Raw genomic sequence first — 24,509 nt, forward strand, 5'->3', positions numbered from 1 at the left:
AGTTGTGGCACTCACACTTTTGTTGTATGAGTCCCTGTGCAATGACAATAAAAGTTTATCTTATCTTATCTTAAAAAATCTGAGAATTTCTTCCACGATTGCATTCATGCTATGTACTGCCATTTCTAACTTGCACCTCCTTTAGTTTTACATGTACATTCATTTGTTCTATTTTATTTTACTGTGTACAGTATATGCATTTTCTTATTTTACATCTCTGGCACAAACGATTTCTTTGTAATGAATATAGGTCTATCTGTAAAGACTCCTTAAAAATCCTCAGTAAATGCAGCTGGATTAATTACATGTTTTACATCTATATCTGCAGAGACATGGACACAAAATCTGCAAGACTAAAGTTGCAGTATAAGAAATTTCCCAGCATTCATTTCACAGAGTAAGTATACACAGCACAGTTTCCTAGACTGACAAAGGTTTTATTTCAGTAAATCACAGTGTAGGTGGAATACAAATGTGAGGTATTTCAAGATACTGTACATTAAACAGCTAATGGAAAACAGGTACTTAATCAGGAAGTACAAAACACAATACATATATTCAAATTCCTGCTCTTAACAAAAAGATGAAAAGAGTAACCTTTCAAAAACATGTATCCAAAGAAAATATTAAAAGAAATAGAAGTCTTGACAATATTGATTGTCAATTAGTCTTCCTGTACAGGTTTTAGGCAAGATGTGCCTTTTCAATGTAAACAGCAAATGATGAGTACCATTTTAGATGATAATTACAAATATTTTTACTGGTGAGTGCACAGTTCCAAAATCCTTTGCATGCACGTACAAAAATGCAACGACATATATACATTTGTCATCTGGTCATGTTTAGCCAATGACATACCAAATTAATTTACACAGACATCTCCCCACTGGAGAGGGCCAACAAATAAAAAATAAAATAAATTCAAATACAAAAGTTTTGACATCAAGTTATATGAATGTGAAATAGTTTTATATATACGTATCATAAAAATGTATACTTGTAACTTTAGAAAAGAAAATCCCAAATAAAGTAAATCAGCTTGTCTTGACACAAGCGCCACCACAGAACACAGTTGGGTTTCCTGCAATGTTTCAGCCATTTGATAAATATTGAATAATTCCTCAAACATTCCACTTAACATAACATCCCCAGTATAGGAGATTACCTAAGCCATGTGCTAAATTAGACAAAGAAGCATTCTCCTCCAACTGGCTCAGCAGAAGAGGCAGTTACCCTGATTAACAGTTAAAATAGCCAGCCCAGTGCTCCCAGTTGTTGCATTCAGGATACCAGGAGTGCCATTCCAAACAGCCCAGCAATAGGTGTGTTGGTGGGCAAACTTACCCTTCCCACACCGACTCGGAAACCAAAATTCCCCCTTAGGCTTTGGTGTAAACAGGTTACAAACATGGGTCTGACCCTATGTTTTTTTTTTAAAGAGTTTACATAAAGACAAGGGAGATACTCAAAGAGAGGAGAGAAAATCTTTCAAGCCCCCCTTCTTGCTGCCCTGGTTGTCCTCTCGCATGAGTATCTTGCTGAGACGCTGGACGACCCAATTTTTAGGTTTAGAGGGAGGCTTGGAAGAAGAAGAGCCTGACCCTGGAGTGTTAGAGGAGGTGGAGGACCTGGAGGGAGGGAAAGGGAAAGAGAGAGAGAGTTGGGAAGGGAGGAGAAAGAGACAGAAAAAGATAGAGGGATGAAGAGTTAAGATACAGTAACTTGAGATTTTGTTAGTTGGCAGTATGTGTTAAAAGTGTTCCGTCAACAAGTATATGATCTGGCAAGCATGGATACCAACACGTACCACCCGTACAAATAGCTGCAGTTCCCCTTATGAAATATAGTCATTCAAATGCTAACAGGCCTAAAGAGGATATTAATACCAGCCACCTTAAAATAACTTACCTAGGTGTGTGAGCAGGCGTCTTGTCTTTGCCAGGAGCCTTGGGGGTTGGAGTGTTGGCTCTGTGGGTTGACTGTGGGGTCTTATGTTTGGCAGCGCTCCCTGGTGTGCTGTGGGTCTTAGCGAGGGTAGCTATAAAGTCCCTGTTCATTCCTTTGTGTCTGGATGTCTTATTGCAAGCGTGGCAGGTGGCCATCTGGGACGAGGAGAGGAAAGAAACATATTCATTAATATTGCATGGCCCCCATCTATATTCCTCTCATACAAAACAAGGTTTTGAGGAGAAGGCATACAAGGTATCCCCATGGGGATATTTTTGCAAAAGAAATTCTGCAGGTTTTCTAAAAGGTCCTTGAAACTACAGTTGTGAAATACCAACCTATCTACCAACTAATGTAAATCTAAGTGAGGGAGGGTGAAGCCTTTGTCATTTAATTTTATTATTTTTCATCAAACCCTGTAGAGACACAGTTGTCTGTCTTTCTATGGGACATACATGAGTTTGTTTTGACTTTGACTGAATATCTCAGGGACACAGAGAGCAGGACTAGCCACGGTGCTCATATGCCCTGGGTGACACGGGCCAGCCCAAAGCCTCACAGATGTCAGACACATCTATTGCCATCTCACGGCTGAGCAATAGTTCACAATGGGGTCCAAGAGATGATTCACTTAACAGCTGATGCTCTTCCCATTGGCCCTGCCAAACATCCCCAAGATTATCTTACCCTTCAATGTTTGTACAGTTATGAAAATAACTGGATTAGTTAAAGCAGGATAGGAAACATTGACTTAGCCTATGAGAGGGCACGGTGGGGCTGTTGCCATGCAGTTTCACCCATTCAGGGTATGGGTGCTATTAAGAGCCACCAGCCAACTTTTTAAGTTAATCTCTATCAGACTTTTTTTGAACAATTACTTTGGCATGTTAGTCAAGTTTACACTTTACTGCACCTTACATGACAAATTCTAAAACATTTACACAAGATTACACAAGACCCTATATTAGGCACAGAACACAGACACTCATGAGAGTTATGAGACCCAGCTGCCGCTTTATCGCATCCTCATAATTCAAGACATTTCGCATCCCAGACTCCTTACTACCACTGTCATGTGTCCCAATAAACGGTATAGGGCATGTATGTGTGATTGGGACAAACAGTCTGTCACAAGGTTAATGACAGTGCAAGTTCAAGACAAACTACAGGAGATTAAACCAACTAATAAAACTCTTGAAGAGAGGAGAGAAGATAGACAAGTTTTAAAAAACTTATACAAGTTTTAAGTGCTATTTAATGTTGATTGAGGACTCTTCTTCAACATTCCTCCCATCCTTCAGTAACTTAAATCCCATTAATGACACATGCCATCCAGTTAAAACTGGTCAGAACAGACCACCACTGCAGAGGTCAGCAAGTCTGAGTCAAGCTGTTGACAGTCCTGAATGCTGATGAGGTGGAAAACTCACCGACACGAAGGTAGCCATTTCAGATTCTGACAGGTGTCTGTTGGAGAGCGTCGAAGAGTTGGGTTTCAATGCACCGGGAGTACAGAGTTCCTCTTTTTCTTCCTACGTGACCGTGTGTGAAGTGTTTTGCTTCATGAGCCTGCATGTCCAGCTTTATACAAACCAAGCCCAGCAACTGACCCGCCCATCTTTGCATAGGGGTGTGGCTCAAAGGAGAACCGACCAATGCACTGTCAAAAGAGTTGACTACTCTGCGGGGCAGCCAGCACTCTTCTGCTGCTACTGCTTTGTCAGTGGACACATAAACCCCAATTGGACTCATCTAGACTCATCGTTGTTTGCAAACTAAATTTACCTCGCAGGATAAAAAGTCATATATCATATTGTTTCTGTATGTACAATCACGTGACAAATGATTTCTAGTTTTTACTAGTATTTTCTTTATATTGTAAAGGTGTACCTGAATATAGAGGTAATCACAAACTTTCAACAACCGCCTATAAAGAAGAACTGAGTGCCTAACACATTTCAGCAAAACAATTGTATTGATCATTAAAAAAAGGCCTTTTTCGCGCCATCATTTTCAAATTAATCCAGCAAGGTGTTCCCCAGTCAAACATCAAAGCATCTACTCTATGAATAAGGTATGAATATTACACTTTTTGTTTTGTTTCCTGTATGGTTCCTAACTTATTGTGATTATATAAGCAGTAAAAACAAAACAAAAAAAATCCTAAATAAACAAGCCTCCATTTCAGTAGAAATGCCTCACATTAAGAGAGGACATCCAACAGTAAAAGCCTTTTCATCAAAGTCATTATCTCTCTTGAACTTGAAAAAATTGGCACTCTTCTAAAGTTAGCAAAGCTCAAAGCCATTGTGATTACAATCGTTGTATAAAAAAGTTGTAACAACTCAGAGCAGCTATGTTTATGATGCCGATAAAGCCGGAACAGTGTTTTTAATCCACTAGAGATGAATTTAGCTGGAGATCATAAAGCTGTTTAAACTTATCATTCAGGAACACCCTGTACACAGGCTTTTCTTTGTGTCTAATATGTCTTAATATTGCAAAGGACATGGCAAAGGATGTTATACTGGTACTACTTTCTGGTTATACAGAGGTAATTGAGAGAGGCCTATAGTGAGTAGAGTGGCACTCAAATGGAGGATCTGGGTCCACATGCATAAGAGAAAATATTGATTCTGCTGTAGTGTCCTCAAGCACAGCACTACATTTTTAATGTTTCCAGGGTGTTCCAGCAATTGTATAGCCTGGTGAGACCGTCCTGATCTCGCGAGCTCCAGTTTTCCACTCGCAGATCAGTCTGGCATCTTGAGACAGAGAAAATTTGGAGCCATTCGCCAAACGACCGACCAATCAGCGTTGGTTTTGAGGCGGGTTTAGGTGTGACGCAACGAGAAGCGACTGTTCAGTCTAAACAACATGGCGGCTTCCACGGATGAGATGAGCGTAGCTATCGCACAAGTTTTATCCAAATTAGAAAGTATTCCTTAATAATAAACGGCACTGGAGGCTTTTCTCGGAGGAAAAGATGTTTTTGCTCTTCTCCCGACTGGTTTCGGCAAGAGTTTGATATATTGTTGATCTGATTGGTTGATTTGGCCCGTCTATCACCAACATAGGTGGTGATAGACAGATGGTTTATCCAATCAGCTAACCAGTATTTTCACCCCTTCCCAAAAGTTCTCCAACGAAAAGTTCCCAGATGGATATGCCGAGTAAATGCGAAGCAATCCATCTGGCGGAGTCAGGTTAGCGATTATATGCCTCCGCCAACTAGTCATGTTACACTCTACATCCTCCAGACTAATTTAATATATGTAGTGAAGACTTTAAGCATATTAATATAGATAACATAGATACATCATAACAAAACACTTTTTTTGACATGTCCGAAAAGGAGCGGGAAGAAGTATACACTTATTTAATCCTACCCTTCTCCATAAAACTTTTTTTTTGGTTGGGCATTTTAGGCTTTTAATTGACAGGACAGACGAAGACATGAAAGGGGAGAGAGAGGGGGAATGACGTGCAGCAAATGGCCCCAGGTCGGAGTCAAACCCGGGCCCGCCGCGTCGAGAAGCAAACTTCTGCACATGGGCGCCCGCTCTACCAACAAATAAAACATTTTTAATTATTTAACAAACTTTCGTTCTTCTTCTTCTGTCTTCATTTTTTGTTTTCTTTTTTTAAACTCTTCCAATATTTAACTTTACTTAGCAATTCTCTTACAAAATACAATATCGATCTATCGATCTATCTATTTAAAAGTGTTGTGATGAGCAGTTTTATTATTTATATTTCAGACTTTACATTTGCTTTATTGTTATTTAGAACCTTTCCATCACTACCGCCTGTTATTTCCTGCTGCAATTACCCAATTTCCTCCTGTAGATCATTAAAGTTTCATCTAATCAAATCTTAACAGGAAACTGGTAGTAAATACTCAAACAAGAACTATTTGTTCCCCAGTTATAAATATTGCTATACCCGCAATTGTAAGGGATCAGGGCTGTGGACATTTAGGTGACATTCGAGACTATCCAAGCCAAGGATTAAAAAAAAAAAAACACCTTAGAAAACAGTGTGAGTGTATGATTCATAAGGGAGTGAATCAAACACAGACAGCTGGCTGCAGATGGATGTTTAGAACTTGAATGACCTGCTGCTGCTGTTTATCCTCTTGTCCTTTGTTTGTCCTTAGTTACAGTACCACTAGTGGCCCCTCTATCCTCAGCTGGCCCGCACTGATATGACAGGCTCTAAGAAAAGAAACTTTTACCCAGTGAAAGTGTGTGTGTGTGTGTGTGTGTGTGTGTGTGTGTGTGTGTGTGTGTGTGTGTGTGTGTGTGTGTGTGTGCACATGTGTAAGTGCATGTAAAAGCACAGTGGAGACACTTCAGACGCAAGTCTCAAAGTGACACTGTACACTCCAAATCAACAATGATGGTATAGCTGCTGTATAGTGACGACAAGTCATGATAACCTGAAAAGAAATCCCACCCATCACGTGTACCCATCTAATTTACGCTAATCCTTTGACATGTAGTGTATGCACTTGGAGGGACACAGCTAGAGCCACAGCGAGGTTTGATTTCTTGTCTGTTGATCCTGGGAGCAGACAGACCTACACAGTGGCCACTCAAGCACGTGGCAAAAGTGACATGATGGAGCTTCAGGGTAGGAAGAGGATAAACGACCACATCCAACAGCTAGGGGAATATTAAGGACAATTGTTTTTTGCAGAAAGTTGACTTTGTTTCTGAAAAATCTAGGTTCACCATATGGTCAGAGGAAGAAAGCATGACTTCTGATTACAATATTAAAATGAAATCCCCCATACAAGAAACATAGTGAATAGCAATCTAATATTAACCTTTGTATACAGTATACACAGTATATTTTCACATTGGGTCAGCCTTGACCTTTCATCCTACTGCCATCCAAACAAAAAGCAGAGCCCTTTGGTTACTGTCTTACACCTTATGCATGTTTGTGTTTGTGTTTAACATAAACCAACACAGACAGTCACAGATACACTTAACCGTTATCCCATACACATATATCACGTCTGTTTAGCTCTGGAAAAGCATGCATGGTGCATGGAATATCAGCACATTCATCATAAAAAGACAGCATTCAATCATGTATACCTTGCAGCCCACTTAAATAGCCATGATGAAAAGAGAATAAACCAATCTGCTAATTCTCACGGTGTCTGTGCAGTGAAGGGTTTAAAGGCTGCCAAATCACCATCAATGCTTTCATCTATGAGCTTTGACGTAAGACATGAATACTATGCAAGTTTACATGAATGTAGAGGGATACAAGTATGAGCAAAAGAGTGCAAGATAAGTCTAAACAACACAACCCTCTATGAGAGTTTGCACGTTGTTGTCATGCAGGTGAAGTTGTGCCCAGTTGACCCAAGTGACCTAATATTGTGGCAAATGAGAAGACTAGAGTCATGAGTTAAACACTTCTGACGGTCTGAAACTAACCCTTGCATATGAATATATTTCTGCCACCATATTACACGCATGCTTATAGCCTGAGATTACTAATACATGTAACATTGGTTCTGAGAATTAGAAGAAAAAATGCATGTGAAATAGTGAAACACAGACACAACACACACAGACCCACAAATATCAATTCTACAGATGGACCCTTCCTTCTATTAATAGCCGCTGCTCCAAAAATACTTCCCTTCCTGCCTCTCTCTCTCTCTCTCTCTGCTGCTAGAGGTCAGTTTGAGTGGATTAATTTGACCTAGGCAGAAGGACACCAGCCAAGAGGGGAAAGATGTGTGCCTCTAAGCATCTTTTAATTGAATATAAGCCTGACAAACATTTGCATGAATGTTGATTGCGTGTCAGAGTTTTCAAAATGCCTGCATGTGCGTGTACTCAAAATCAGAAATATCTGTGCACATTGTGTGTGTAAGTCATTTGAGAACACATCAATACAACACAATAAATCCGAAAGCAGAAGAGCAGTTGGGGGATCAATACTAGGCAGGCTGTGATGTTGCAGGCAGCCACTTAGTCACACTGTTTGGAGGCAGGCTGCCCGGTAAATACACAGAGACACCCGATCTGAATGCAGAGCTGCAACACACTGATATTTAAAAAAAAAAAAAGAGTCTGTGTCTCTCTTTCTTTCAACATTTTAAATTATGATTTATCGCATAGTCAAAAGCCCAGGTCCAGACGGATTAGGAAGTGAGTTGTATAAGAAATTTAGTGGCCTACTGGCCCCCTATATACTTAGGATGTGCAAACAGGCAAAGAAAGATGGTGTTGGTGCCACAAACGTTAAATTATGCAGTTATAAGTTTAATATCAAAAAAAGGGAAGGCTCTGGAAGAGGTAGGTTCCTATAGACCTATCTCTCTTTTAAATATGTATCAAAAAATGTTGGCCAAGACTCTAACCCAAAGACTTAGTTTGCTAATAAATAAGCTTGTGCACACTGATCAAACAGGTAGCTGGAAGGAGCTCCTTTCTCAACTTCAGACACCTTTTTAATATAATACACTCGCCTAGAATTTCAAAGGATTTTGTTCTGTTAAGCCTTTGATCAAGTAGAATGGCCCTTAAAGCTAGAAGATTATAATTGGCTGAGGTCATGCCCTTTTAAGATAGCATCAGAAAAATTCACCTAGTTGGGTATTGTCATTACTAAAAAATTAAGCTCTATATTCAAAGAAAACTTTCTTCTCCTTTTAGACAAACTCAAAAATAGAATTCAGTTTTGGAGGACTCTTCCATTATCCCTACTGGGCAGGGTGAATACACTTAAGATGTTTTTTCTCCCACAACTACTTTACCTCTTCCAAAACATACCAATATTCCTCTCAAAGTCGTACTTAAAAGTTAGACTCAATAGTTCTTCCTTTTGTCTGGAATTATAAATCCCATAGAATAAAAAAGAACATTTGTGTACGTCCAGATCACGTGGAGGACTTGCACTTCCGAATTTTATAAATAATTATTGGGCTACATATATCCGTTCCATTGCATCCGTGTTAGATGATACTGCATTGTTGTCAAACGGGCTGGAGATTGAGCGAGAGGACTGTCTGCCATATTCAATTGGTGCTGTAATTTCATCTCCAATTCCTCTTAACAGAACATGTTGCAAGCACAACCCGGTAATACACAACACAATAAGGATTTGGAAACAGGTGTCAAAGAACTTAAATCTCTCTCTGGCCAATATCAGCAAACCCTTCCTTCCCTCCTTCTTGTCTAGACACGGCCTTTGATATGTGGAAAGAACTCAGTATTTGTAATGTAGGCGATTTATATATAGAAGGATAATTTGCATCTTTTCATCAGTGACAACAAAAATATGGTTTACAAAAACATCATTTATTCAGATTCTTTCAAGTAAGAAATTATGTAAGAACACATCTTCCTCAGTTTGAGAAAGCAGGACCAAATTAGATGACTGCCTAGGTGAGCTAGGGACGGTAGGATTAAATAATATCCTGTTTTTATGATAAGTTGCCGCCCAACTACCGCCACTGTTAAAGCGGATTGGGAAAAAGAGCTGGGTACGAACATACAAAATGACCTATGGGACGAGAGTTTAGAATATATCCATAAGTGCTCCATAAATGCACGTCACTGTCTAATACAGTTTAAAATGTTACATAAGCTACATTATTCCAAAGAAAGACTACATAGGATCTTCCCTGAGCTCTCTCCTCGGTGTGAAAAATGTAACACTCATGTTGGTAATTTACTTCATAGTTATGTTCTTTGTTGCAAAATACAAGGTAACTGGAGTGATATATTTAGTTTGATGTCTAAGGTGTTAAATATTCAAATAGTCCCAGATCCAGTTTTAGTAATCTTAGGGATATCCAATGAAGCAAAGAAACTGACATTGGCACAACAGCGCTTCTTGGCATATGGAATTCTCACTGCAAAGAAGTGTATCCTCTTATTCTGGAAAAAAGAAAGAGGGGCAAACACTGAAATTATGGCTCACGGAGATGATGGAAACACTCCACCTTGAGAGAATCCGGTTCTTTCTTAAGGACAAACTAAAAGTCTTGGAGAACATTTGGCAACCACTGGTATCGTATTTTACAGGACAAGCAGAATCCTGATCGCATTCCGGGGTGGGTTATTGTGGGTAGGGATTAGGGCCTCTCGTTTGTTAGTTTTTGTTTTGTTTTTTTCTTTCCCTTCCTTATCTTTGTTTATATACTGTAAAAAAGAAGCACTGTAATAACAATTTTGTAACTTGATTTTTTAAATTAAGCTTCAAAATCAAAATATTTAATTGATCCCAAAAAAAAAACAATAATAATATCTGAAACAGATAGTCAAACATAGTCAAGTAGGATTTATCCAGTTAGCCAGATCATATAATAGATTGCTATTTATAATGCTTTCGGTCATTTGTTTGATATACAAGTCGTTGAATGAAGCGTTATGTCAATGTGAACAACACTTGATAAGGTTCTTTTTAGCTTTAGCATATAAAATATATCTTAAGAAAAACTGTGAGCCCAAATTCTTCTGAAATCCCCAGATATTATCTGTGGAGGCTTTCTCCACAGCATGCTGTCATGGTTAAATGTAGAAATGTACCCCCGCTTAAAAGGTGTATTTTTCATATATCAATTTCAAAATGAAAAATTAAATGTTTCCATTGATCCATTCTTGAGTCGTTGACACTGTCCCTAGGTACAACATGTCTGGTATTTTATTTATCTATTTCTTTACTTTACTGTATTTTCAACATTGCTCAAATTGATTACCCTCTGATGTTTCCATGGGTGGGGGGAGGGGGTTGGGTATATACAAGCCCAATGTGTCCTCATGGTGAACTGTTAATTTGCTGTAACAAAACTTAAATAAACTTTGTTCAACAATAAAAAATATCCTTGGCCCGAGGACACAAAGGGCCAGATAAAATAACCATGCATACACCATTTCTCACACATAAACTATTCATATTCATTAAAGGAATAATGTGCGGGGAAACTGTGCGGACCTCGTGCATATTTGCATTCAAAAAGATAACTAATGGCACATGTGTGGCTCTATAACAGATATGTGATGAATGCCATTAATGTGCCTGCATGCTGTCAGAATCGGTTACAGGAGCAATAGAATGTAAATGCTGGTGAATGAGGATCCAAAAGCTGAACAGTGGCGGCTTCCAAACCTTGACACTCGTGCCAACTTACAGTTAAGCCTCGGGATAGCCAGTAGTAAGCTTTTATTAGTGGTGAGGAAATGAAGAGCGGCACAGAGGCTAATTGACAGATGACATGTTGTTATGGAGCAGCATCAAGTTCCCTTTATGGGTTTTATCCTGTGAGCTACAAACATGATGACAGCAGAGAGCAGAAACTGATCCCAGCCCAGGGTTCATTGTGTGTGTGCTGGAGGAAAACAAACCAATATGCTTGCATTCTGAATATATGTGTGTTACACAATGCATTTTTTCTTGTATGTAGGCCCTCCAAGGTTTCCGGAGGATGTCAATCACAAACAAAGCTGGTATTGACTTTCCATGAGTGCTGCTCCTATTGTACATGTGTGTGTTAACTTGCTTAAAATACTAAAGTACACACTAAATCCAGACAAATGTGTGGCATGAGTGAATGTTTCCACTTCGCAGCAAGTCTCCTGTGTTTGTATCAGAAAAGCTCAAGGCCACTACCACTGTTGTTGTTGCGCATTCCCTCCTGGCCTTTCTCTTCCCAAACACGTCTCCCTCTTGTCATCCTGTCACTTGCTGCCCGACCTCGAGGTGTCAAACCCCTCCGTGGAGCTTTTCCTGTTCCCTGAGAGCAAACAGAGGCAAAGCACCAGCCAGACATCTCTGTCTCCTGTCATCTCCTTAAGAGGCACATTCCAATCCAACAACATCACTCCAGTTAAGATAAATATGACAGAGGGATGTGGTGAAGAGATGGCCAAGAATGGAAGGAGAAGAGAAGAAAGATAATGTGAGGTGGCAGGGGAGGCAGTGGTCAGGTAGAAGAGTTGAGGTAAAAATGCAAGAGAAAAAGAAGGGGAGGGATTGGAGAGTGCAAGAAACAACCAGTGGAATAGGGGATGAGAGGTGGCCAGTGAGCTCAAGAAGAAGTGGTGACATAAATCACAAAGAGAGGCTGGACTGACCTAAGGAAGATATTGCCCTTCTGGTAAAACAGAAAGATTTTTCAACCACTTATGTTCTGTCACTTTGTTTTCGTCATGCCTGATTCCTCTGTTATTCTAAAAGCGAGTGTTGTTTTCAGAGTAAAACATCTCTTGTGTTTCGTGTTGTTTTTGGCGTGACTGCACATTCAGTAGACAGGCATATACACCTGCCTGATAAAAAAATAAATTAATTCTTCTGGTGAACTACCAGGTAGAATAACTTGTTATTGTCCTAGTACATGTAAGTAACTGTTGGCATACATTAATTCCACCAAAACAACATTAAATGGCCAGGAGAAGCCTGAAATACTTTTTTTCTTGTAACAAACAACTCTGCTGGGAAGTATAAATCTAGGCTCGAGGAGGAAGAACAGAAGAAGGGAGGAGGAGAATGTGCTATCCTTCGCTCCATTTAGGGTCTCTGCTTCTCTTGTGGGGCTACAATCCAACTTATTTCCATATCCATTGCTAGATAACCTGGCCAGCATGCAAAAACATACCTGATTTATAATACCTCTAAGATACTGCCTCACAGAGCTGAGGAAAGCATATCACGCACTGACATCCACCCAGAGGGCAACACATAAACTTAGCACAAAAAGTAAGGAATTTCTGTTTGGTAGATTATTTCTCTGTGGTAACAATGCTTTTTGGCAATAAATCTTATACCGTTGGAAAGCCTGTTTAGTTCCCTTTCAAATGGTGCCCCATTTATAAGGAACATGCATTTGTGGAATGAGCAGCAGTGCTGAGTATGTGGGTTGCGCCCATGAAAAATTTGCCAAATCTTCACTGCCAATGCCAAACAGCTTATTCTGACTCTGAGGAGGAGGTGCCAGGCTGTTGTGGCTGTGTATGGTTCTTTCACACGCTACTATGCTTTCCTCAGCTCTGTGAAGCAGTGTCTTAGAGCGGGGGTCTTCAACGTTTTTTTAAGCCATGGATCCCTTAACTGAAAGAGAGATGGAGCAGGGACCCTCTACTACATATATTGTAGAACATAAAGGTGCATTTTAAACTGGGTCTACAATTAAGTGTAGGGGCGGCCTAAAGCCTTTTTACATACCTTTTTTGCATAGAATACTAAGCTTTTGAAATAGCCTTATAATTGTTGGCATGCATTATAAACCATGTTTTCATTTTAAAACATACATGTAGCACATTAAGGATTAATTTTATCTTTGGATGGCTAGGTCCTGGACCCCCTGTTGAATAACCCTGTCTTAGAGGTATTATAAATCAGGTATGTTTTTGCATGCTGGCCAGGTTATCTAGCAATGGATATGGAAATAAGTTGGATTGTAGCCCCACGAGAGAAGCAGAGACCCTAAATGGAGCGAAGGATAGCACATTCTCCTCCTCCCTTCTTCTGTTCTTCCTCCTTGAGCCTAGAATTATACTTCCCAGCAGAGTAACGGTATAAGATTTATTGCCAAAAAGCATTGTTACCACAGAGAAATAATCTACCAAACACAAAAAATGTCCTTACTTTTTGTGCTAAGTTTATATACATACAGTGGTGCTCATACGTTTATGAACCCATGCTAAAGTTGACTAAAAAGAGGAATAAAAAAATCATCTTTTGGAAATTGATCTTAATGCCTTAATAAAAAAAAACGAAAAATCCAACCTTTAAGGACACCAATTTTCTTTGTGAATGAATAATGTATCGTAAATAAATAAATGTTCTTCCTTAAAATACAGGGGGCATAAGTAAGTACACCCCTATGTTAAATTCCCATAGAGGCAGGCAGATTTTTATTTTTAAAGGCCAGTTATTTCATGGATCCAGGATACTATGCATCCTGATAAAGTTCCCTTGGCCTTTGGAATTAAAATAGCCCCACATTATCACATACCCTTCACCATACCTAGAGATTGGCATGAGGTACTTTCCATAAGATCATTTCTCAATGCAAATCAAACCAGCTATTAGGTTAACTGAAATAAAACCATGCCAATCTCTAGGTATGCTGAAGGGTATGTGAAGATGTAGGGCTATTTTAATTCCAAAGGCCAAGGGAACTTTATCAGGATGCATAGTATCCTGGATAGATGATTTTTTTATTCCACTTAGTCAACTTTAGCATGGGTTCATAAACTTATGAGCACCACTGTAAATCCTAAAGGGAGAGCAATATGATGTGAAATGAAGGGGATTTACACCCTGGATTACAAATACTGCACACCGCCTGTGTGTACAAGTGTGACTATGCATCTACTTGTCATGTGTATGCTTATATTTTTGTTAAGACAGGGACACATTTTGTTAAGTTCAACACATACATTTACTGTGGATACAGTATTTTATAAAGGATGAGTATAGCAAATGACACATTACAGTAGTATGCAGTATGCATATTGTTTGATAGTAGGGCTGGGCGATATGGAGAAAATCAAATATCCCGATATTTTTGACCAAATACCTAGATAACGATACCACAACGATATATTGTAGTGTTGACTATTGGTGCTTTCACAAAATATTTACACAATGAGAATTTTGATAAATAATCATCAGTAATGTGGATATAATGACTTAGTGGGTAAAGGTAAATAATAGAACAGTTACAACAGTCTGGTAAGTTCAGAAAATAACATCACTTTACTGTAATGCAGCCTTTAAAACCAGGAAAAGACAACACTTGCCATATTACGATATCCAAAATCTAAGACGATATCTAGTCTCATATCACAATATCGATATAATATCGATATATTGCCCAGCTCTATTTGATAGACTAAATATTTCACTCACAAAAGCTGGAAAGACTTTATAAATGCAATATGGCCTGGAGAAACCACTTAAACGTTTTTTTGTGATTGTTGCGGGCAAAAATCCTTGATTATGCGGCACGTTTTCTTAAAAAATGCGATGGAATATGCGGGATATTTATGCAATTTTATGTGATGAAATTGCAGGAACTTGCAAAAACTGCGGTTTCATCATGGCTTCATCGCGGGGTTCACAGCTTTTCGATGATGTTCACGTTGCGTAATTACGTCACTTCATAACGTTCTCATGGCAACAGGTGAAAATGGCTGCTCTTGTGTGAAGTAAACGCAACATTTTTCAACTTTCTGCTAAGATATATGTGACTTTTTTTGCAACGAAAATGCGGGGATTATGAAATCATGCAAGCCCCGCATATTTTGCGCGGAAATCAGCAATTTATGCTGCGAAAGTGCGGCGTATTTGAAAAAATGGCTGATTATGCATTGAATTATGCAAATGCATAATCACGTTTTTCTGGAGGGACTGTAAAACAATTAGCTCTTCAAAGCGTCCCACAAAACCACAACCAAGATCCCAGAACACCTGCAAAAACACTGAGAATACGAGCAAACATGGATGTCTGTGTCTGCTAATACTCACACCTTGCTTTGAATAAACCTCTGTCTAGACCTGCACACAACAAGGAATGAATGTGACAATAAATTTATACGACAGGATGCTTTGATTATTTCTGCAATAAATCCTTCTTCCTGCGGGTGTCACGTGCCTAACAGTAAGAAGAGCAGAACACTGTTTACACAGCCATAACACTACAAATTCAGGCTTCATGGTCACTGCCTCACATTATCTCAGTCAGGCTGTCTGTGGACATTATCTTTTTAAAATCAACAGCAGCATCTTCTGAGAGTTTAAAAAAATACTTCTTCTATGAAATCTGATTATCCTGTTATCCCTAACTACCTCACACGTCTCTCTTTAAAGAGCAGACGAGTGGATGCTGATCTCATTACTCAGGGTTGTTGTGCTCTGTCAAAGAGCAGCAGTGAGTCCACATTCCTCATCTTATCTCACCGCTCCGCCACTCCGCATTTTAAGGGTATCGCATCGCTATCACCCCTCTGCCGAGCACAGTTGTATGCTGTCTTGGATATGTGACTTGTTGCCCCTTGAACCGCCAGTATATGACAAGCAAGTGACCGTGAAAACAGAGAGTAAAATACCTTGGAGGGCATGCACGGGGTGTATTGGTTTACTAGGAAGTTACGTAATGAACAAGCATCAACATTCTCCATCGTGAGCGAAAACACTGTTGACAAATGAGTAAGAGCAGAGATGCCCAGTCACGGCTGAGTGTTGCTGACACGCCAAGTAGACAGCAAAGAACTAGCGACGACGAAGGCCGACTGTGGCGTTGCCTCACGTCTCCTCAGGCCGCCTGTGTCTTGGCCAAAAAGCTGCACTTGAACACACAAAATGACTACAGTGACGGACAACTAGCACGTACGTTCTGCGCTTGTGTGAGAGTAAATAACTCTCCTATGCGAGCAGACCGTGGTAATCTATTCGTCATTCGATAAAAAATATAAAGAAAAATAAGTTAAAATATGAACAGCTGCTATGATACATACAACAAAACAGCATTTGCACTCCTGATTTAGCAGCGGCAGCACAGAGCCTACTGTCCCTCTGCTTCACTTCCTGCCACTTCCTGATTCGTGTTATTCTGCTCCAACTCTCTTACTACCCTTTTTATTCCTGCTCCGTCTATACATCTCTGTCTTCCTCTTTGCCCTCAGAGTCAACTGATATATAGTGGAGAGTGAGTTCAGAGTGCCTTGTGCGGTGAATACCTGCATTGTAAATGAACCCAACCAGATTTTAATGAGGCAGCAGCATTTGGGGGGGGGGGGGGGGTGTGTGTGTGACCCTATTGCCACAAGCTCAACCACCGCTGTCCTCATCTAAATGGGCTTATCAGTAGAGTAGATGGGTGAGGCCAAAATAAGCTTTCCATTGTGTCTGGTTGCCATCCATTAAGAGGACACTCAAAAAGGACCACTATAACTGTTTAGGGGGCTGTGGGAGGAAACAGGGTGAGAGTTGACAAAGCACTGTCTGGCAACATTAGTTCTCATACAGTTAAGCTTAATGGGACCACTGTAAAGACTGTAATGATGAGTAGAGCACCATAATGAAACCAGGCACTTTCTGTGGAATGAATACAAAAGACTTCATAAATCTAAATGGCAACAACGGCTGGAGGCAATACATTAAGAGACAACGCAGGGCTTGTTATGTTATAATAAATAATGGTGCGATACATTTTTGATCACCCCTCGGAATTGTTTTTGCGTCTCTCCTCCTTTATAGTTCAGAGGTCAACACCAGCAACAGAATAAGTGTTCAGCTCAAAGACTCTTCAAAAGAGGCTGATGATACTTTAGCTGACACAAATAGCTTTCTGACCAGTAAAGCTCAAACGATACATCAGAGGAAAGTATTATCAGCCAATGCTGGCTTATCACAGAAACACCAGAATTACCAACAAAAATATTAAATTTGAGGACATAATCCACAAAAAAAATGCTTGAGGGCAATAAGAAACTGTGACTGTTTTCCAGTAAATACTATTATCCGCATCTGTCAGGCTATAAAAAACACTGCTCATACCTTCCATTAGTTCAACACCACTATAGCTGAGGATACAATTCAGGCAAATGCCCCTGGTGTTTCTCTGCAAGGACAATATGCTGCAGTGCAGTACAATACATAACCAGGTCTGTGCAGTGTTTTGTGTTCTCACCAGTACGGAGGAGGACCTTTGGAAGCGTCGCAGCAGGTTTTTCTGCACCAGGGTGAGTCGTTTGCCCCTGGCCTTTCTGTGCAGGACACTCTGCACCCGTGCTGATGGACGCTGCTTGGGCCGCAGCCGCATCCGGTGATTGTCAGGCTGCAGCCACTGATAACAGTACGGACAAACCGAGGTGCTCTGCAGCAGACTGGAGGATTTCTGCTTCAGTGGTGCTGAAAAGAGGAAAGAAAAAGCCTGAACACTAAATGGTACCACTACCTATTGATGTGGTGTTGGCTGGCATGGACCTGTCTCTGTGCGTGTACAGCCGGCTGACTCAGTGTGTTTGGCTGAGGATTAAATGAGGTTTATCAACCTTGACAAGTTGGTGACATGGTCCTAATTACTACTGCATTCAGCTCTTTGTGGCTATCACACTCTAGTGCATCACTGATAAAAAAAAAAAAACATGCAAAAATGAAAATACAAAAATTGTCATTCAAAAGTAAGATTCATCAAGGATGTGCAGTAGGGCTGGGCAATATATCGATATTATATCGACATCGATATATGAGACTAGATATCGTCTTACATTTTGGATATCGTAATATTGTGATATGACACACGTGTTGTCTTTTCCAGGTTTTAAAGGCTGCATTACAGTGATGTCATTTTCTGGACTTACTTACTGTTTTATAATTTGCCATGGTATCCACATTATTGGTGATTATTTATCAAAACTCTGTGTAAATTTTTGTGAAAGCACCAATAGTGAACCCTTCAATATCGCCACAGTATCGACATTGATGTATTTGGTCAAAATTATCGTGATATTTGATTTTCTCCAAATCGCCCAGCTCTAATGTGCAGGTCTCTTAACTTACCGTTAGCCTTCCCAGGCCACTGCCTAGGGAAGAAAAAAGAGAAGACAAGATCAGACATTTTGAACAGACACCTTTACTTCTTATACCAGATAGGAGTCAAAATGTATCAGTAACTGAGTTTAATAAACCATTAGTACAAGATAATGATGAAGTGAAACTTTAATTATTACAGCCTCTCTTTAATAGATAAGTTTTGGTTCTCTAAAATACTGGAGAAAAGCATTCAACATGCATATTCATTTATTTCAAAACAGTTAAAATACTGTTACATACACAAATAAACACATTACAAGATGGAAACACCAGCTTGTCAAAGCCAGCCGTTCCCATTATGTGTAGCGGAAAACACGCGAACGGAAAAAGCAAACAGGTCCCTGCCAAACAATATAGGGCAAATCTTTACACCATTTCAACGGCCTCTGTGATCGCGAGGCACTCGCAATGAGATATTTTAACTGAGCCACTGCTAAGTCTAACTAAAATTAGCCCTGGGCTTGAATCAATGAAGGGGAAATTTACTGTCCAGCTGCACGTGTGGCAGGGAGAGGAAGGAACAAGGCTGACTGTTTATGGAGAGGAGGGGGGGTCGACTTTAATCTGGATTTGACCCACTGGCTGCTGCTGCGTCTGTTGATGCTATCCACTCGCATTCTTAACCACCCTGTATGTGAGATGGTATATTATATTGCTGGATGACATTGTACGTGGCGGGGAGAGAGGGGGAGAGAGATTTGCAGCATATCTGCCATCAGTCATCCCACAGTCTGAGTCACTGTCCCTTGACCCCCCCCCCACCCCCTCCCCTCCCCTACACTTTAATAACCAGTGACTGGATTAAACTGTCAGATTATATAGAAGATCTGTCAGAAAAAACTGGAAATGAAGAAAACAACTTCGAGAACGGACTCTGTAGGACAGATGACTCCTAGTCCTTGAACAATTTACGCATTTTTTTTTTAAATCATTTTTAGCCGATGTAAAAGCCCACTTAAAAAAACGATTTCGAATACATTACCTGAGGTGGTTGCTTCACTATTGATTATCAATGATCATTAGGTGCACTTGACACCACTGAATACATTATGACTACATTAAAGACACATTCCATTATTGCTTTGCAGTACTGAAAAAGCAAATGCTCTGACATACTATTAACAGACCACAGAATTTTGTTTCCCCATAATCTCTCTTCCCGCTGCTCCCCTAATGAGCCAACTCTAAGAAACTGCAAAAGCCGCAAAGACCCCTCCCACTGCACTAATCTTATTATTATACTTGTCATGCATCTCCTTTTAAGAGCACATTTAGTTGTGGTGATGATATGATATATATGATACACTGAAGATATGGGCCCAACACATGAACTGACCTGTTGACAACTGGGAGATAAATCAAAAGAGCCTTAAAAGATGGAAAAGGGTGGAGGGTAGGTGTGTGTGTGGGGGGTGGGGGTGGGGGGCTGTTGGGCTACAATGTAATAACGTAATTAGAGACAGAAGTGCTGGCCGAGGCAAAGTGCAAAAAATGAAAAGCACTATAAACATTTTATTGCTACCATCAGGGAAAATAGTGCAACTGCTGGCGTATTCTGAAAAAAACATTACTGATGCTTGTAACTCATATTTATACACAGCTGGGCTCAGGTAGTGGTGTGGTCAGCGCTCTGAATATTGTAGCCTTCTACAGACTGGCAGGGCTCACATTTATCAGCTGGACGTGTCAGAGAAAGAGGCCAGCAGGTGCCTCCCAGTCTAGAGCTCACTTGTGCGGGTGGAGAAGTCTGCTGGCTCCTGCTGAGAGGAGGCCGTAAGATGAGAGCTACAGTATGAGGGGAGATGAGGGCAAGTAGTTTATACTGTAACTGGGGTGAGAGCAAAGAGGTCTCAAAAGGTGTTGGCAGTGGGACGGAAAAAAACTGTGGTGGCTAAGATTGGGCATCGAGAACCGGTTCCATCTTGGAATCGTTTCAAAAATTAGATTCTAATGGAATCGTTTTTTTTATTGGAATCATTTGGAAAATGTGGTTTCGATCGCAATTTCTGGTTTCCATAGCGGCCACTGTACTTCCAGGCACTTGTTGTGTTGCAGGAGCACAGTAAGCGGCAGTTTTACGTTGAAAATGCCCGGTAAAACTGTAAATCGCCATTGAATCAAAAATAAAATATCCCTCTTATCTGTGAAATAAGCATGTGACCCGTTTGAACGCCACCTCTCAAAGAATTGGAATCGAGAATTGATAAGAACCGGAATCAAAAGGGAGAATCGGAATTGGAATAAAAATTGTTAAAATCAAAACGATGCCCAACCCTAGTGGTGACCGATTTTGACAAAAATCAAAAAGGTAATGACTGTGCCCCTAAGGAAGTATTATAATAACTTTGCTTTTCCCCTGACTTTTAATTTAGCGGCAACATCAGGTCAACATTTTTATTTGTCCAATACAAATATATATATAATAAACCTGCAAAACTAATGACATTCTAATCGACTTCAACTTTGTGTTTGGTTGCTAATTAGCAAATATTAGCATGGTAATGCACTAAACTAAGATGGTACACATGTGAAATATACCTGCTGAACATAGTAATGTTTGTCATTGTGAGCATGTGCTACTGGCATGGCTTTAGGACAAAAACATGGCTTCGGATAAAACATGCAATTTGAAGACGCCACCTTGGGCTCTAGGAAATCATAATCTAAAAATATGAATCGATTAATTGAAAAAACATATTGTCAAATCATTTGATAATGAAAATATGAGCTGCAGCCCTATTCTTCTTTAATTACTGCCTGCCCAACACAGACCACGACTGTTATAACTGCTCCAGTACCATTGGCTGATATTGGATTATCACTGATACAGTATATCAGTATCAACATAGACAACATGCTGGTCTCTATGAAGAGAAAAACAATATAGCACTTAATGCAGAACAAAAGCACTCAAGGCTATAAAATAGAGTCATTGTGACATTATTTGTTCAGCAGACATCCTGCATATTTTGGTTATCAGAACCCTCAGTCAACACACAACAATGATTATGAACTTACTGGAAAACAGCTTCACTAGTCCGGCAACATGAGCCACAATAAATCAGTTCACATACAAGGACAAAAACACACACATGAAACAGGCTGTCACGCTCACTAAATACACTCCAAGAAACACACGCACAAATAGACTACTAACATTCGACTGAAATACTTTCATGAAAGACTTTACTAAAAGTCAATATTAATACATTTAGACTGAAACCAAGAACGACAAAAACACTTTTAACCCTGATGCAAACATACACACAAACACACTGAGTCATCATCGGCCTGGCAGAAGGTGAAGACAGTGGCAGAACGCAGTAACACGATCTGCAACAAATATGTGTAGTAGTGTGTCTAAGTACAGACACGCACCCACGACACAAACATTCCAGTGACGCATGACCAAAACCATACCAACCAGAATGTTTGTGGCGTGGGTGAAAGCGAAGCGAAGACATTGGAAACCCCCAGAAGAAGTTGTGTTCATTGGGACTAAAACATTATCAACACACTGACCATGTATGCCAACTTTTTGAGTGGATGCTGACAAAAACATTTTCATTTCCCCTTCAGTTAACTGATCAACTTTGTCCAAGACCTCTATCTGAAACGTTAATTCTTAACGGTAATTTCCCTCTTGATATGCCTTACATCTCACAGCTCATCACACTCAGGGTGATGAGCTGTGAGATGTAAGGCATATCCAGCATGAAACCAGCCATGTCTTTCAGCCACTGGTACAAACATTCAGATTTGCGTCTTGCCTGCTGGACAGCTGGTCATAGTTAAATGTGGTCAAAATGTTCTCTATAACCACAGCTCATCATAACCATGGAATCTGGTGAACAGATCAATGTATTAAAGTAGCATTGGGCTCACACACATCCGTAAAATGACCCTGACTCTGGGTTTTCACTATTGAACCCTCTGTTTTTGTTTCCATTCATGGTCCTGCCCACAGATTTCCTGGCTCAGGTGAAAGTGAAAACAAGCCGGAGGATATGGGGACATGGCTGGAACCCAACTCAAACTCGAATCACACACATTTACACACTTACAAAACATTACTACCCATATAAAGTATGATAAAGAAAATTTGAGTACACAGACGGTACACCTGTAAATGTGCAGGTCTCTCTCTCTCACTCACTCACTCTCACACACACACACACACAAAGAGGATTTCTCCTAAAATTACTTTCAGCTTTTACTTTCCACGATAAGGCAATCACCGCTGTGTGGGATCACACAGCGCTATCAGAGGAAAATGGAATAAATTCCTATGTTGGCAAAAGCAACACAACTGAAACAATGAACCGTAAATTACGATACAAATTATAAACTGGCATTAAATACTATTGTGTTATATAATGAGAATGAGAATACTTAACTACTGAAGGATATTTAGATAAAGACAGCTGGGAAAGACTTGGTACTCTGTGTGGTTCATTTGTTGCAAAAGATACAAGAGAAGAGGCAAGGTTAACAGACTGCCTGGCTCTCCTACCTAATGATTAGGGATTGTCTTTGCTTGCAGCACTTTGTTTCCTTCTTCTTGTTCTCATTTTTATGCTTGTGAGAAAGGTGTTGTGACCACACACAAATGCATAAGATTAAATGACAGTTAAGTCAAACTGAATTAATCAGTTGCAAATAGCTAACACATGCTAAACAAACTCACCCACCACTACAACTGCACATAAACAGCCACTAGCTTGTGTAACAGGAATAGCCACTGGAACTACACAACAAGTCATGCTTCACAATAAGTAGCACAATTGGATGTTCAAAATAAAGAACAATATCTTGATTGTGGCATCACTAAAGACAAAAGTAAGGAACAGCCTCATCTTACTCATAGACTTGGTTGTTTTATTGGAGGCACAAACACAATGATGAACCAAACTGTGAATGTACATCAGTCACTGATGATCTGTCAAAAAGACATCCTCATATGGGCAAATTCACAAAAGGAGTGAAAATATCAGCGTGCTAATGCTGTGAAAATTACTGACTGGACCTTTAACAGCCGTGCTTTGTTTTGGTGAATGCCTCGTCTCGGCTACAGATTGTCACTTAAGATTCCTCATATTTCAGCACTAACTCCCATATCTGCTCAGTTAATATTTTGTGTATTGGCAAATTCAGTCAAGACCCCTGTCGGTACATTTGGTAATACAGGGGAATCTAAAGTGAAATTCTAAATCAGATAAGTCATTATTTCCCACTGCCTCCTTAAGTACTAACGTCTAAAAAAATGGATTTAAAATATTGTTTTCATTAAGACTACTGGAAGTAAGCAGACACCCTGACAAACTAGCTAATGTTAGAAAATACAGATTTCAGTATAATTGTTACTACCACCAGTCCATCAACACAGTTCATCAAATTGGCAGGAAGTCGAACCGCTAACACTGGTCGAGCTCCTCCACCTAGCGCCTACATGCTACTATTACAACAATAAAGGACAAACCGTAAGGACTCAGCTGTGAAAGTGAAGGATTTTAAGGATTTAAAGTTTCTTACAGGAAGAACCGCGATAGCTCCGGACATGTTTCTTTATACAGCAAGGACGCGTCTAACAAAAAGCTGGAGTTTTCTTCAGGAAGAGTCTTCATGTTCAAACAGGGTAACGTCAACGTTACTGGTCCGACTCTTGAAAAACTGGAACTCCACTGAAAAACCGTGTTAAAACTTCTTCCGGAAACGTTTAAGTGGCCAATGAGGTGGAAATGGAGGTTAAAAGAGCGTTCGCACACACACCGCTGGCGCTGCAGCAGCCAATAAGTGTCGAAACGATGTTAATTTAAATCTAATAATAACACATCCATGATATAAAGCTATCGCTGGGTTGCTGCAAATCCACGTTGGGTCGCAAGATTCTGACGTTGCTCGCGGTGCATTGTGGGAGCTTGAGTAAATCAGAGGCACACAGGACTGTATTGTTCATTCTCTCCTACTTACTGGTTTAAACAATAGAC

General features: G+C 40.0%; 1 protein-coding gene across 1 annotated transcript; it reads right to left on the minus strand.

The window, feature by feature from the left end:
* Positions 1 to 416: 416 nt before the first annotated feature.
* c16h18orf21 (chromosome 16 C18orf21 homolog) lies at positions 417 to 24,403 on the minus strand. The gene is made up of 5 exons (XM_031323293.2): positions 24,055 to 24,403; positions 18,490 to 18,512; positions 17,618 to 17,838; positions 1,909 to 2,102; positions 417 to 1,628 (listed from the first exon to the last, which is right to left on the minus strand). Exons 1-5 carry the CDS (start codon positions 24,144 to 24,146, stop codon positions 1,466 to 1,468), a joined length of 693 nt encoding a protein of 230 aa, XP_031179153.1. The 5' UTR covers positions 24,147 to 24,403; the 3' UTR covers positions 417 to 1,465.
* Positions 24,404 to 24,509: the final 106 nt, after the last annotated feature.

The sequence above is a fragment of the Sander lucioperca genome, chromosome 16 (genome assembly GCF_008315115.2).
Source record: "Sander lucioperca isolate FBNREF2018 chromosome 16, SLUC_FBN_1.2, whole genome shotgun sequence".
Lineage (NCBI taxonomy): Eukaryota > Metazoa > Chordata > Actinopteri > Perciformes > Percidae > Sander > Sander lucioperca.

Coding starts and splice junctions, on each gene's coding strand:
- c16h18orf21 (XM_031323293.2), bottom strand. CDS start 24,146: ATGAAGACTCTTCCTGAAGAAAACTCCAGCTTTTTGTTAGACGCGTCC. Junction 17,839..18,489: donor GTGGCCTGGGAAGGCTAACG/GTAAGTTAAGAG, acceptor TCCTCTTTTCAG/CACCACTGAAGCAGAAATCC. Junction 2,103..17,617: donor AAAGGTCCTCCTCCGTACTG/GTGAGAACACAA, acceptor TCCTCGTCCCAG/ATGGCCACCTGCCACGCTTG.